Here is a 15,163-nt window from a genome sequence, read left to right as displayed (position 1 = left end):
GCATCCTTAAGGACCTGAGGCCAGCGGGGGAGGCAGAGCGGCTCAGGCTTGGGAGGAACCTGTCTGTCTGCACGGAGAGAGGTGTGTGTGGATGTGTGTGCACGCGTGCCTGCTTTTCTTCTTTTTTGCCATGGGGACAGTTGAATTGGGGGCATTTTTCTACAAGAAACAGCCTCTCTTCCCCCCCGCAAGGACTGGCTGTTACCTGACGTCCATCAAAGGCACTTCCAGCCAGGAGAGAACCTCACCAAGACAGCTGGTGTGGCCCAGGTGGGAAGTGGGCATAAGGATAAACCCCTCCCCAGATTCAGTGTGAGCCCCAGCGGGAGAGGGTGGTGGCGTTGCCAGGGCCCAGCACTGCAAGCCGACTCCCCACCCCACCCCGCCTCGCCTTTTCTCTGTCTCCTTGGGTGACTGCTGGAGCAGCTGCCCTCTCCGTCTGGACAGTGGTGTGCAACAAGCAAGCTGGCTGGCTGTTTGTGGTGGGGCCTCCTGGTGCCTGGGAGGCGACGAAGATAAGGCAGTTTCTCCTGACTGTATACGTGAATATTTGTATGATTAACACAGACTAAAAAAACCCTGAAGAAAAAAAAAATCCAACTTCTCACTCACTTGATTAACGTTGCAGTTACTGGTCAGGCAAGAGAAGTGGCAGGTAGCCCTACCAAAGGCACACGGGCTTCCCAGGAAAGCAGGTGCTGCAGGTAGCAGGGGAAGGAGGAGGGCACAGAGGAAGCCTTCAGGAATTTGCTCTTGAGGAATTTGAGGAATTTGAGGATTTTGAGTCTTCGAGGATTTACTTGAGGAAGTCACTGGGAGTTAAGTAAGGGCCATTCCCTAGAGGAATCTTCTTAAGTGGCAAAGGGCAGTTGAAGAGAAAGGTAGATAATGAAAGGAGTGACAGGAGTGACGTTCCTTTTGAAAATGAACCCTGGGAAGGATCTGTGCAGGGAGGTGTAGAAGGTTCGTTTTCAAGAAGGACAGATGTAGTTGGAAATATAAGATCATTGTGGATGGGCAATATAGTGCAGCTGTTAATATCACGGACTTGAGGACCCGCCTGCTCTAGCCCTCACTAACTGGGTGATCATGGGCAAGTCACTTCACCTTTCTGTTTTAGTTCGTCTGAAAAATGGGGAATAATAATGCTGATAGTACTTGTCCCACAGGTTGTTGTGAGCATTAAGTGAATATGTAAATATTAAATATATAAAGCTAATATAAAGCTCTTAGGACAGTGTCAGGTCCTGAGCACGGTGACTGTTGGTTATTATTGTTCGTCCAGCAGATTTTTAATTTATGAAAAAATGAATCGTTTTTTCAAATACAAATGCACCTGTGATACTAAAACCCAACACTTTCCACCTCCTTTCAAATCCTTTAGCTTGGGGGATGGGATGTGCTGAGAAGAGGTAAGAGAGAGAACTAAGAAAAGCAGGAGATAAGCCCGGAAGTGAATCATTTAAAAATCTATTAAAACTTTACCCTCTTATTCAGAATAACATGTATCTTTCAGGTTTTGATAGCTGAAAATTAAATTTCCTAGTATGCTATACATTGAGTTAAAAAAATAAATTCCATGCTAAATACAATAAACTTTTGAAATGAAGGCATTTTATAGAAAATTATTATGCTAATAAGTTAATCAGTATATAGGCAATACTTTTCATTGCTTGGTGGCTTTCAGTTTTTACTTTTATAAAGCTAATCTAGGTTAGCTTTAAAATATTGCTTTTTGCAATTATACTAATTCTGAAGATATCAGTTTAGTAAATAGTTAATGTATATACATGCCCAAATAGATCATTCTAAAAAAATTAAAGAAAATTTTGGAATTTCATTCCCAAAGTGAATATCTGTACTAAAAAATTTCCCCCAATTATTCTTCACCAGAAAAGAAAGTGTGTCGTAGATGAAACTTTGAGAGGAGATGAATCTGGACATCTCAGGAGTGGAGATATTTGGGTACCAGAGCAGATTACCCAGGAGTAAGAAGAAAAAACCCTCCCAGGTAAGATCCTTCTTCCTGGCCCTGGAAACAGGGATATGCCTGGGGGTTCTCAGGCATTGGAAAAGCTGATAATCAGATTTTCAGCTCTGAGAAAGCTCAGTTGGCAGCCCAGCTGTGAGCAGAATGTGTTAACCGCTGTCCTGTAACTGCTGATATGATTCTGGGAATTTAGTTTTGCTTCTTGGGGACAGCCCTGGAATAGCATGAAAATTCCAGAAAATTGTGTCACATTTTGGCACCGAGCATGTTTGAGTCCCCTTTTGGAGCAAGACTTTTCTCAGAAGTGGTATATGTTGTGAGAATTAATCAACAGGTATTTATTAGTCTCTTCATTTTTAGCACTGTGCAAAGCACAGATGTAAATGCTGACTCTAAGATGTAGTTCTGGGGCTTCCCTGGTGGCGCAGTGGTTGACAGTTCGCCTGCCGATGCAGGGGACACGGGTTCGTGCCCCGGTCCAGGAGGATCCCACGTGCCGCGGAGCGGCTGGGCCCGTGAGCCATGGCCGCTGAGCCTGCGTATCCGGAGCCTGTGCTCCGCAACGGGAGAGGCCACAACAGTGAAAAAAGTTCTGGAAATCACTGCTAACTTGAGCCACCTACAATTTGGAAATGACTTTGTTTTACAGAAACTGGTTATACGTGACTGAATCTAAATTTCTGGCCCTTTGTGGTCTAGACCTGCTCAGGAATAATATGAAGATGACTGTTACTTAGGTGCTTAGGAGGCCTGCAGGCTGGAAGAAGAGGGGTTTGGGAGAGGAGGACTTGTGTTTCTTGAATAAAGGTCTTTCTCTGCCTGGAGAAGGACTGTTGCCTGGAAATGGACATTCGCCCTCTTGTCATTGAGGAGGAAGGGATGGCTGGCTGCTAAAATTAAAAAAAAAAGATAACTCTGAAATTGAGCCAGAGGTTTGATTGGGTGCCAAGATAATGTATTAATTTTTCTATTAATTAATTAAATTAATTACTTTTGCTATTAATATGCTAAGCCTCCCTAAAAACTAAGGATTCTAGCAGCTGCTGCATTTCTAGCAGGTAGGAATTTCTTTATTCTATGACACAGGTTAAAAATTTACTCATTTAACTAATATGCCCCAACTGTCTACCATGTGTCAGGCACTCTTTTAAGCAATGGGAATTCAGGGCACAAAACAGACAAAAATCTTAGGCCTTGTGGTGCGGGAGAAAGATAAAAAGGTACTAAGGAGAAAAAGCAGAGAAGGAAAATAGGAAGCGTGAGGTGGAGGGTGTTAACAGTCCTAGGCAGGGTGGTCTAGAAAGCCTGCAAAGAATGACATTTGGGAAGAGATCCGGGGGAAGTCTCTTGATGGCGTGTTCTAAATGAAACTTTGGCTTAGAGCTGCAGTTTAACAGGATAGCAACAAATTTCACTTCAGCCGGGTTTTGAGAGTCCTTCCCCTTCCTCAGATTATAAGGGGTCTGCAAGGGTTTATGTCTTTGTCCCCTAAGTAAGTTTTGAGCCCCTCATCTTGCTCCAGCCTGGTTGCTCCTGAGGTCTCAGGGTCCAACCCTGTGTGGTTACTTTGAGGGGCCGTGTGGGCCCAGGGATCTTAATGTCTACCAAGTCCTGACTTAATTTTGTCACCCAGGCATCCAAGTGCTATCTCACCAGAGTCTCTCCCCTGTGGGGACACAAGTCTGGGCTACTCTGGGAACTTCCCCCCAAACTCTCCAACCTGTCTTTAGTCTAGAGGCCCCTCATGATGGGGGTACTTCTCTTCCTAAAATTTCAGCACACATTTTTTTTTCTTTCTTTTTTTTCTGGCCGCGCCACGTGGCTTGTGGGGTCTTAGTTCCTCGACCAGGGATTGAACCTGGGCATAAGAGCGTGGAGTCCTAACCACTGGACCACCAGGGAGTTCCCAGCACGCACCTTTCCAACAGCCCAAACAAAAGCATACATAGGTGGTTGTTTTCCATGTGTCTGACTACCTTTGTTTTTAACCTCTGAGGCTAGGGCGGCAAGGGAGTGACCTTTTAAAGATAAATCAAGAGAGCACTCATTCCTTCCAGTGAGATTCCTAAAGTACTAAGGACAAACCAGAATTAATGGCTAACCAATTACCTTGCCATTCACTCACATAATTTGGTCTCTACAAACGATTTCTATTTGTCAATATACTCGGAGAACTGAATGAAAAATACTTTTGTTCCCCCTTTGCCTATTAGCATTATGATTATTGGTGCTTGAAGTTGGAGGCGGGAAGACATTCCTGTACTAACATCCTGTTACCCAGGCTATTTCCTGTCTCTCCCTGCTGCACCCTGCACCAGTTGGGGTAGATTGCCAGAAGTTCAGTTTATCTAAAAATTCCAGTAAATGTGAAAGCAGAGAGTTGACAGCGGTGAGCAGAGAGATTAGGAAACTAAAACAGAGAAACGAAGGTCAAATATAAAGAAGGTGGAAGTAGGAGGAGGAGGACAGGGAAGGAGACGGAGTGTTGAGAAATGGAAGAGAAGGGACAAAGCAGAAAATAGAATTAAAGAGACAGGATGAGGGAGTGAAACAAAAGAGGAATATAGAATAAGGAGTCCGAAGGACAAGGAAGAAACAAGTGAGGAGCGCTGACTCAGTGTTAAACTCATACAGTTCTGGAGGTCAGAAGTTTAACACGGGTGTCAGCGGGCTGAAATCAATGTTTTGCTAGGCTGTGTTTCCTTCTGGAGGCTCTAGAGGAGAATCCATTTCCTTGAGTTTAACAGCTCTCGGAGGCTGCCTGCACACCTTCCATCTGTAAAGCATATCTCTAGTCATTCTCTGATCGTCAATTGCATCTCTCTTACCATTCTTCTGTAGTCGCCTCTCCCTCTCCATAGTCAGGAAAGGCTCTCCATTTGTAAGGACCAGAGTGATTAGATTGGGCCCACTTGGATAATCCAGTATAATCTCCCTATCTTAAGGTCATTAATAATCCCATCCATAAAATCGGTTTTGCCATGAAAGCCCTGAGAATTAGGATGTGCACATCTTGGGGGACCATTATTGTGCCTGTCACAGAGATCAGGTAGCCTTAATTGGAACCCTTTCTATAGGTCAGAAGATCAGCCAGTGCATTGCCAGGTAAGTGTATTTCCAGACCAGGCCATGTCAAATGTGTTTGAGTCTACATACCATTTGAAATGTAGAAATAGAATGTCACTTATGCTCAAAGAAATAAAATGTGTGTGTTTTGGTAAATAAAAATGCATATATATTTTTATGTTCTGATGTAAGACAGCAAAAAGATAAATAAATGGTTGACCTATGAAACCTTATATGAAATCCCCTTCTCTGATAGCCTGGAGACCAGGATTAGGTCGTGAGCCACTGAAGTGGCAGTTTATGTAACCCTGCATGAACCGGAGCCAGGCAGCCATTGCTGAGGATCATGGTCAGCATGTCCTTTCTTTCCTCGATGCTTCTTTGCTAAGATGCTTGTGGATTCAGAATAATAGCAGGTGATTCCAGATGGCAACTCCACAAGATGCTTACGTGGCCCCTCAGATGGAGAGTTGATCCTTGTTTCTATGTAGCTAAGGGGCATTCTGTAGAATTCATTCCCTCACTCAGAGACATCCATGTGCATGCATTTGCCACAACCGTGGTAACTAGAAACTAGCTCTATGTGGGAAACATTGGCCAGAATGCCTCCAGGAATTCCACCATCTGATTCTGATTATAATTCCTGCCCTATTCTCATCGCAACCACTCTTGTACCAGCTCTCTGGGAAAGCTGGGAGTGGAAGTAAAAAATTCCGTGTGAGAAAGAAAAAAGAGGTCTGGGAGGGAAAGAGAAGATGAGCTTTGTGACTTGTAAGTTTCTGTTCAAAAACAGGACTGATGTTTGGCTTAGAGTCCTCAGGAAGGAAATGTCGTGGTTCAAATTATCCCCAGATGGGGCTGTTTATCTCATTGTTCCCTTCAAATGGAAAGTAGCATTCAATTGTTGAGTAGAGTTCTGAGCACTTACTGGTCACTGGCACTGTTAGTATTGGGTATTTTCATGGGTCTTGTTGGATGAGAGAGTTTATATACATAAGAAGTCACATTACATTTGACTATGTGTATCAACATATACAAACTCATGTGAAACCGTCTTATACTTGTTAAATACTTAACTTTTCAGAGTTCTTTCACTTTAACTATTTCACCTGGTCTTGCAGCAATTAGGAATATGAACAGAGAAGATATGAAAACAGAGTCAGAGAGATTAGCCATATTATTCTCATCTCACTTGGTCACAGGGCTAGTTTGTGAGCACTTAGATTAGAACCAGGTTCTTAATTTTCAAACCAGGGCTCTTTCTACTTAATTATGTCGATTTAAAAAAAAATTCCAGTAACTCAAGAGTTAGAGCAGAGTTTTAGTTATGTCAGAACTATCAGCTATAACACCAATTCCCACTTACAATGTATATTTAACTTTAATTAATGGTAATTTGGTGGTGAGGCAGAATAAGAAACAAAGAAAAAAGGAAACGGCATTTCATGCAGTGTTACATAAAAACATAACAAGATCTTGAAAAATGCAATATTACATAAAGAACTAAGGAAGACCTGGAAAAAAAACAAACACTTGCTGCTTACTATTTTAGAAATAGCACATGGTTTCTACCACATGATGAGTATAAGGATCAAACAAGTAAATGAAGAGATGACCTCTGAGCATAAATGTTCAACGTGCACAGAGCAGACCATTTTCTGGTCAGTGTTATTAATCCCACTGAAAATGGGGTGTGATATGCCGTTAAATTTAAATTTAGGCTGTAGAATTTAGAATTCTGTCCTTTACCTCATGTGTGTCTTTTTCTTAGTCTGGCTAATCTAAGCCTGTTGGACAAAAATTATTTTAACTTAAAATTGTTAAACACATTGTTTGGGGCTGGTTTGGGCCCAGAATGACTTTCTGGGTCATTTATAACATTTAACCAGGCTGAAGTTTCGTTTTTGTTTTTGTTTCTATGCCAATCTACAAGTACACACAAAACTTCTTCCTTCCTGGTTTTATTTGTCAGTTTTCAGTAAGTGACAATTTGTAATCTTTCAAAAATATACTTTAAAATAATACAATTTGTCTTTACCTAATAATTTCTTCCTGCCTTTGAAATATTTCTATAGCCATATTGAATATGACAGGAAAAATCTCCACACACACAAAAAATTCCTCCTAAATTCACATGTATGTTTTGCTGATGATATTTAAAGGCAGATATGAATACTACATTTAGTTAAATAGATGAAAAGTGGCTTTGGTTTTGAAATACTACTTTAGTCTATAAGGAATGAGATCTGGCTCACATAAAGGGCAGGCTCATAAGCCTGTCCAATGCCACTGTCTTACCTCATGCAAGGAGCACAAAACAACTCTTCAGGCCTTTATTCATTAAAATGGAATATGTGTTTCCATTAGGAGTTCTACTCAAAGAGTGAATCTGCATACTGAGAAAACTATGTAGCAATCATCTTTCCTTAACCTAAAAATAAAATACAAATGTGGAAAAGTTCACAGCGTTTCATGTCCCCTACCCTCCCCCATCAAGACCACCTGGAGACATGACTGAACCAAGAGGAGGTACTGTGGACCCCCAATGGGCTCAATATTAAGAGTCTGTACAATAACTTCGAGGTCCTTCTCTGATTAGCTGTGTTTTCTCATTTGCGTTTGTAGGCTGGAGGACAACTGGAAAGTCCATATCTAAAAATAAACAAAGAAAACCAGTAAACACCCTCTTATGTTACATTTCATTTAATGGGGCAAGTGGTAGATATTTTTGTTGAAATGATGATTAGCAAATCAATTCAATTCCTAAGATACTAAGGATCCTACCCTTTAAAGGACTTCAAAAGGGAGGATACACTGTCTTTATTCTTCATTTAAGTTCTATTAGTTACAGAATTATAAAACCAAAGCACTAAGCCCAGATTTCACTTTGAGGCAATTTCTAAAGCTGATAAACTTGAGCTTTAGTTTTCACCATTTTGTGGGGATGAGGACAGGGCTGCCACCCATGTCATATAGACTACAGTGTATATCTATATGAAAAATACCTCTAGAATCGTGCAGTGGACAATTGCATATATGGCTCTGGTTGGGAGAGAGGTCAAAACCCAGAGTTTGCTTAGGTGAAGAGTCTAGTAGGAAGCTCTCCACATAAAGTTAGTACCCCAAATGGTTATGTGCTATCTAAATCACCATACCCTTAAATCTGCAAGGAAATTTGCTAGTCTTGAGTTTTGATGAGGAAGTGAAGAGCTCCCTTAAAAATGTCTGTTAGCAAGCTAATGAGCACACAATTTGGCAGGTCAAGTTTACAATACCTGTGTGTTCTAAGAAACCTCAGGCTGATAATTTAGTTTAAAATGGTCCAGTGCAAAAGCACAGAGCAGAAATGAATGGCCCCAACCTTCAACCCAGGCCTCAAAGAATCCCCCACAAATTGCAAGAAACATAAACTCATAGTAAAAAACAGAGAGATGGGAGAGATAGAGAGAAATAGAGAGAGAGGGAGAGAGATGGGGGGAGGGGGAACATTACACATAGGAACAATGCACACTGAGTGAGAGCCAGTAGAAACAACAGAAAGCCAGTCAGACCCAGAAAGACTTCAAATTCTGCACTTACCAGACACAGAATAAGAAAGAATTAGATTTGTTTTTCAAATGATCAAATGGATTTTGAAATGAATAATAATAAAAAATCTCTTTTAGACATTAACACATCTGAAATTTTTAAAACTTGATGAATGGGCTTAACAGCTAAAGAGAGAATTAATGGAATAGAAGACAGATTTGAGGAGATTAATCAGAATGCGACACAGGGAAACAAAGATATAAAATAAGAAAGAGGCTAAAGGACATGAAGAATAGAGTGATATTCTGACTTATATTTAATAAGACTTTCGTAAAGAAATGAAAAGAAGAGTAGAGGTAATATTTGATGATTTAATGGCTGAGAATTTCCTGGAATTGATAAAAGACACCAATCCACAGATTCAAGAACCAACTAGGATAAATTAAAGAGAAATTCATATTTAAACATCTTAGTGATATTGAAGAACACTAAGGATAATGGTTTTTAAAGCAATCTCACTTTCCAATAGCAGATACAGAAGCCAGAAAACTATGAAATTATATTTACAATATACTATAAGAAGATATCAACCTAAATTTGTTGATAAACCCTCTTATTGCTACATTTATTTTTTTAAGCATGATTTACAGGTATTTTCAGACAATAAACACAGAAGTTGTGCCACCAGCAGACCTAATTTAAAAGTTATAATTCGGGGCTTCCCTGGTGGCGCAGTGGTTGAGGGTCCGCCTGCCGATGCAGGGGACACGGGTTCGTGACCCAGTCCGGGAGGATCCCACATGCTGCGGAGTGGCTGGGCCCGTGAGCCATGGCCGCTGAGCCTGTGCGTCCGGAGCCTGTGCTCCGCGGTGGGAGGGGCCACAACGGTGAGAAGCCCGCATACCGCAAAAAAAAAAAAAATAATAAAATAAAATAAAAGTTATAATTCAGACAGAAAGAAGTGTTATCATATGGAAAAATTTGTGCTGTATATAGAAATGATTAGTAGATATGTAAGTAAAACTAAACAATTATTTATTATATAAGGCAATAATAATTTATGAGACTTAAAATTGAGATAAAATTATGACAATAGTATGTAAATCAGGAAGGAGATGATCAGAATTAAAGAGTTATAAAGTTCTTGTATTGTTCAGGAGAGGGTAAAGATAAGAATTAACTTTCAACTTTGGTAACTTAAGTATGCTTGATAAATTTTTAAGGCAGCCCTAAACAAATAGAACAGAGAATATACTTTCCAAACTGGAGGAGAGAAAGAAATGGAATGTGAAAAAAAAATTCTATTAGTACAGAAGAAAGAAAAAAAGAAAAGAAAATAGAAACAGAAAAAATATGCCAACTTAAAGTGATAATTATAATAATAAAGTATTAACAGAAAGCATGTATATAGTACTTATTATGTGTCTAGCACTGTTCTCAGTGCTTTATGTATATTAACTCAATAATAGCACTACAAGGTAGGGTAATTATGATAGCTATTTTACAGATAAACTGAGGGACAGAATGTTTTAAGTAACTAGCCTGCATTACACAGGTAGTAAGGAATAGAGCTAGTATTAAAACCTGGGCAGTATTTCTCAGAATCTGTTTTCTAAAAGGCTGTGCTATACTGTCTCTCACAAAGAGTAAGTTCATAGGAGAAAACATACATCATTAGTTATAAAAAATACGAACGGACTCTATTTAAAAGAAAAAACATGGCCAGACTGAATATGCTGTCTACAAAGGACAGCAATATGCTGTCTACAAAGGACACATCAAAAAACATACGGACAAAAAAACATTGAGAATAAAAGGATGGAAACATATTTACTACACAAACACTAATGAAAAGAAAGCTAATATAACTGTATTTTAAAAACAAAGTATGAGACAAAAAGCATTGCTAGAGCTAGAGGGTAACTACATAATAATAAAATATTCAATTAACCAAGTAGCCATAAAAATTCTAAACTTGTATATGCTAATAATATAGCCTCAAAATATAGGAAGCAAAAATTGACAGAACTTTATAGAGAAATAGAAAAATCCATCAGCACGCTGGAAGACTTGAATGCTTCTCTCAGTAACTGATGGATAAAGCAAGCAAAATATCTTAAAGGATATAAAGGATGTGAAAAGTGTAATGTTGTGAACTGAATTGTGTCCCTGCCCCCCACCCCATTCATATGTTGAAGTTCTAATCCCCAGTCCCTCAGAATGTGACCATATTTGGAGACGAGGTCTGTAAAGAGGTAATTATGTTAAAATGAGGTCCTCAGAGTGGGCCTTAGTCCAGTATGACTTGTGTACTTAGGACACAGTCATACATAGAGGGAAGGCCTTGTGAAGACAAAAGATGAAAATGACCATCTACATGCCAAGAAGAGCGGCCTTAAGGAAACCAATCCTGTGACACCTTGATCTTCGGTTTCTAGCCTCCAGAATTGCCAGAGAATACATTTCTGTTTTTCAAATCACCCAGTCTGTGATACTTTGTTACAGCAGCCCTAGCAAACTAATACATACAACAAATTAGCTTTATTTAATAGTCATACATGGAACAGTGAACCTAACAAATGCAAAATGTACTGTTCTGAAGCAATGTGGAACATATGTAAAATCAATTAAGTTCTAGGCTATAAGCAAGCCTCAAGACATTTCAAAATATTGTTTCATGCTGTCCACATTTTCTGATAATAATGCAGTTCAGTTAGACACAAACAATAATAAAGAATGATAAAAGACCCCACAGGTTTACAAATTAAGACATATATAGACCTAACTTATAGATTAAAGAAAAAATCATAATGGAAATAAGAAAATATTTCAAACTTAGATTATAAGAACATATATGTACATGTGTGTATGTAAAGCCAAACTGGTACTTACAGAAACATTTATAGCCTTAATAGCTTAATATCAGAAAAGAAGAAGGACTGAAAATTAAGAAGTATAAAAATTAAGTTAGAAAATTAACAATAAATTAAGAGAAATAATAAAAAATAGAAATTAAGTAGAGAGAATGTACAGGAGAATCAATAAAACTGACAATATTTATTTGAGAAGAATAAAATTTTCAAATATCTGGTGAGAATGGCTAAAAAAGGAAAGCAGAAATAACCAATATAAGGAATGAAAAATGGGACAAAAATGCAGATACAGCGGGAGAGGCCACAACAGTGAGAGGCCCAAGTACCGCACACACACAAAAAAATAACAAAATGCAGATACTATAGATGTGTAAAAGGTAACAAGAGGAAATTTTGAAGAGCTAATGGTTTTAATAAAGAAGAAAGGAAACCTAAATGGCCTATAAACATTAAATATATTGAATCAATAATTTAAAATTTGTATAAAAACACATTAGCCCAGAAAGGTCTACACAGTCCTGTAGAAAGAAATAAATCCAGTAATACACAAACTTCAAGAGTTAAAAAGGAACACTCCTAATTTATTTTATGAGGCATAATCTTGATATAGAACCCATAAGGAAAGTTTGAGATGGGAGAATGATAGGCCAGTCTCACTCATTAACATAGATGCAAACATCTAAAACAAAATATTAACAAACACATTTCATTAAAAAATAAAATATTTAATGCATTATGACTGCTTTGGGTTTATCTCTGGGATTCAAGATTGTTTTAACGTTGGGAAACAATTCATATAGTTCTTCACGTGAACAATTTAAAGGAGAAAAATCATTACCATCTCAATTGGTGAAGAAAAAAGTATTCTAATGAAATAGTAATAGAAGACAACTTTCTTAACCTGATCAAAAGCCTACAGCAAACTTCACAGTCATTATGCAATCTTGCAAGCATCTTCTCTTCAACATTTTACTGGCAGTCTCAACAAACACAGAAAGGCAAGGAAAAGGCTAAAAAAATGATAAGGGAAGGGAAGGAAGAATCAAAACTATCACTGTTCACAAATGATATAGATAGGTATGTAGAAACCCTAAAGAATTTACAGATAATTAGAAATAGAGAATTTAGCTAATTTCTTGGATTCGAAATCAATGTTTAAAAAAGTACATTTCTATATACTAAAAAACAAGTCAACAACTAATATATAATAATTTATTTATAATTGTATGAAAGTGGATAAAGTATTAAGAATAAATGCAACCAAAGATATAAAAGAGATATCTTTATTGAAAGGCAATGAAGAAAACCTAAATAAATGGAGAGGTATACCATGTCACATACTAGAGGACTCACATTCTTTAAAGATGTCAACTCTTCCTAATTTATCTACAGTCACTGCAATTCTAATCAAGATCCCAAATATTTTGTTTAAAGAAATTTTGGTACAGGACTTAACAAAGCTTATTCTAAAATTTATATAGAAAAGCAAAAGGCCAAGGATATGTGAGAGTGTCCTGAAGAACAAATTAGGAAGAGTTGCCTGAGCAGTGTTATGAATTATTATAAATGGGCCTGGTGTTGCATATAGATAGACAAACTGACCAACGGACCAGAACAGAAAACCCAGAAACTGTTCCATATATCTATTAAAACTTAATGTATATCAAAACCAAGACTAGAAATCAGTGTGCTGAGACAATTTGTTTTCTATATGGAAAAAAATGAAGTTGGAACCCTACATCATACCACTTGCAGAAATCAATTCCAGGTTATTAAACACGTAAACATGAGTAGCAAAACTATAAAACTTTGAGAAGACCATATAGGAGAACACCTTTATATCCTTGGGATAGGGAAAGATTTCTTAATCAAAACACAGAAATCACTAAGCATAAAGGCAAAGATTGACATTTTGACTACATTAAAATCAAGAACTTTGGCTTATCAAAAGACACCATTAAGAGTGAAACACCAGGTCACAAACTGGGAAAATACATTTTAAACAAACATGATCAACAGAGTCAATACCCACGCCCCAAAAAAGAGTCAGTAAGAAAAAAGCAAATGATATAATAAAAACCTGCAAAAGACTTGAATAGGCATTTCAAACAAAGAGAAACCCAAACAACCAGTAAGATCCTGAAAGGATTCAAGGAGAGAAAAATTAAAACCACAATGGTATACCATTTCCCATCCACCAGACTGACACACATTTATAGTCTAGTGAGGGCAAGGATGTGAAGCAGTAGGAACTCTCATTAGCTAATGGAAATTAGTGCAGCAACTTTGTAGAACAACTTGGTGTTATCTAATAACTTGTAGATATGCATACCTTTTGACTAAGGTATTCCACTCCTGTGTATATATTGGGTTGGTCAAAAAGTTCATTCAGTTAATGAATACATTGTTCAATAAAGTTCTTGGTGAAAATGAAAAATGTGTCTTCTATTTTTACTTAAAGCCGAACAAACTTTTTGGCCAACCCAATACCTAGAAAACTCTAGCACTCATGCACCAGGAGACATTCATAACAAGAATATTTGTACTAGCCCTGTTTGTAATGGCAAAAAAGTGGATTTGGATACCCAAATATCCACTAGCAGTAGAATGGATAAATAAATTTTATGGGATATTCTTATAGAAGAATATTATACAACAGTGAAAAATGAATGAAAGACAATCACAGTATGAATGAAGTTCAGAAATATGATGTTGAGTGAAAAAAAAGTTGAAGGATAATTGTTGAGTATAAGCTCATTGATTTAAAGTTCAGAAATGTAAAACCAAGCAATAAACTTGATTAGGAACATAAATATATATAGTTGTAATACTAAAAAGAATAGTAAGAAAATGATTACATTATGATAGCCAAGATGTAGGTGGAAACAACCTAAGTGTTCACTGATGGATGAGTGGATAAAGAAAATGTGGTGTATATATACAATGGACTAGTGTTCAGCCATAAAAAAGAGGGAAATCCTGCTATTTGTGACAACATGGATGGATTTTGAGTGCATTATGCTAAATGAAGTAAGTCAAATAGAGAAAGACAAATACTGTATGATCTCACTTATATATGAATCTAAAAAAAACAAAAACAGGGCTTCCCTGGTGGTGCAGTGGTTGAGAGTCCACCTGCCGATGCAGGGGACACAGGTTCATGCCCCGGTCCAGGAAGATCCCACATGCTGCAGAGCAGCTGGGCCCGTGAGCCATGGCCGCTGAGCCTGCACGTCCGGAGCCTGTGCTCCACGACGGGAGAGGCCACAACAGTGGGAGGCCCGTGTACCGCAAAAAATATATATATATAAAAATTTAAAAAAATTTAAATAAAAAAATAAAAAAACAAATACAACCCAAACTCATAGAAAAAGAGATCAGATTTGTGGTTACCAGAGGCAGAGGGTGAGGGGACAAGGAATTGGATGAATGTGGTTAAAAGGTACAAACTTCCAGTTCTAAGACAAATAAATACTGGGGTTGTAATATACAATACGATGACTACAGTTAACACTGCTCTGTGGCATATTTGAAAGTTGCTAACAGAGTAGATCCTAAAACTTCTCATCACAAGGAAAAGAACATTTTTTTTCTTTTTCTGTGTGTCTATATGAGATGATAGATATTAACTAAACTTATTGTGGTGATCATTTCACAATATATGTAAGGCAAGTCATTATGCTGTACACTTTAGACTTATACAGTG

At 38.0% G+C, this 15,163-nt stretch overlaps 1 protein-coding gene across 1 annotated transcript in view; it reads right to left on the bottom strand.

The window, feature by feature from the left end:
- Positions 1-7,613: 7,613 nt before the first annotated feature.
- DNAJC5B (DnaJ heat shock protein family (Hsp40) member C5 beta) overlaps positions 7,614-15,163 on the bottom strand; it is a 47,249-nt gene continuing 39,699 nt past the window's right edge. Inside the window, exon 4 of the mRNA XM_060116327.1 lies at positions 7,614-7,708. Coding sequence (XP_059972310.1) covers positions 7,614-7,708 — 95 coding nt within the window. The remainder of the gene's footprint in view (positions 7,709-15,163) is intronic.

Source organism: Mesoplodon densirostris, chromosome 13 (assembly GCF_025265405.1).
Source record: "Mesoplodon densirostris isolate mMesDen1 chromosome 13, mMesDen1 primary haplotype, whole genome shotgun sequence".
NCBI classification, from domain to species: domain Eukaryota; kingdom Metazoa; phylum Chordata; class Mammalia; order Artiodactyla; family Ziphiidae; genus Mesoplodon; species Mesoplodon densirostris.
Note: the sequence above shows the minus strand (reverse complement) of the source record. Positions and strands in the feature narration are given on the sequence as shown.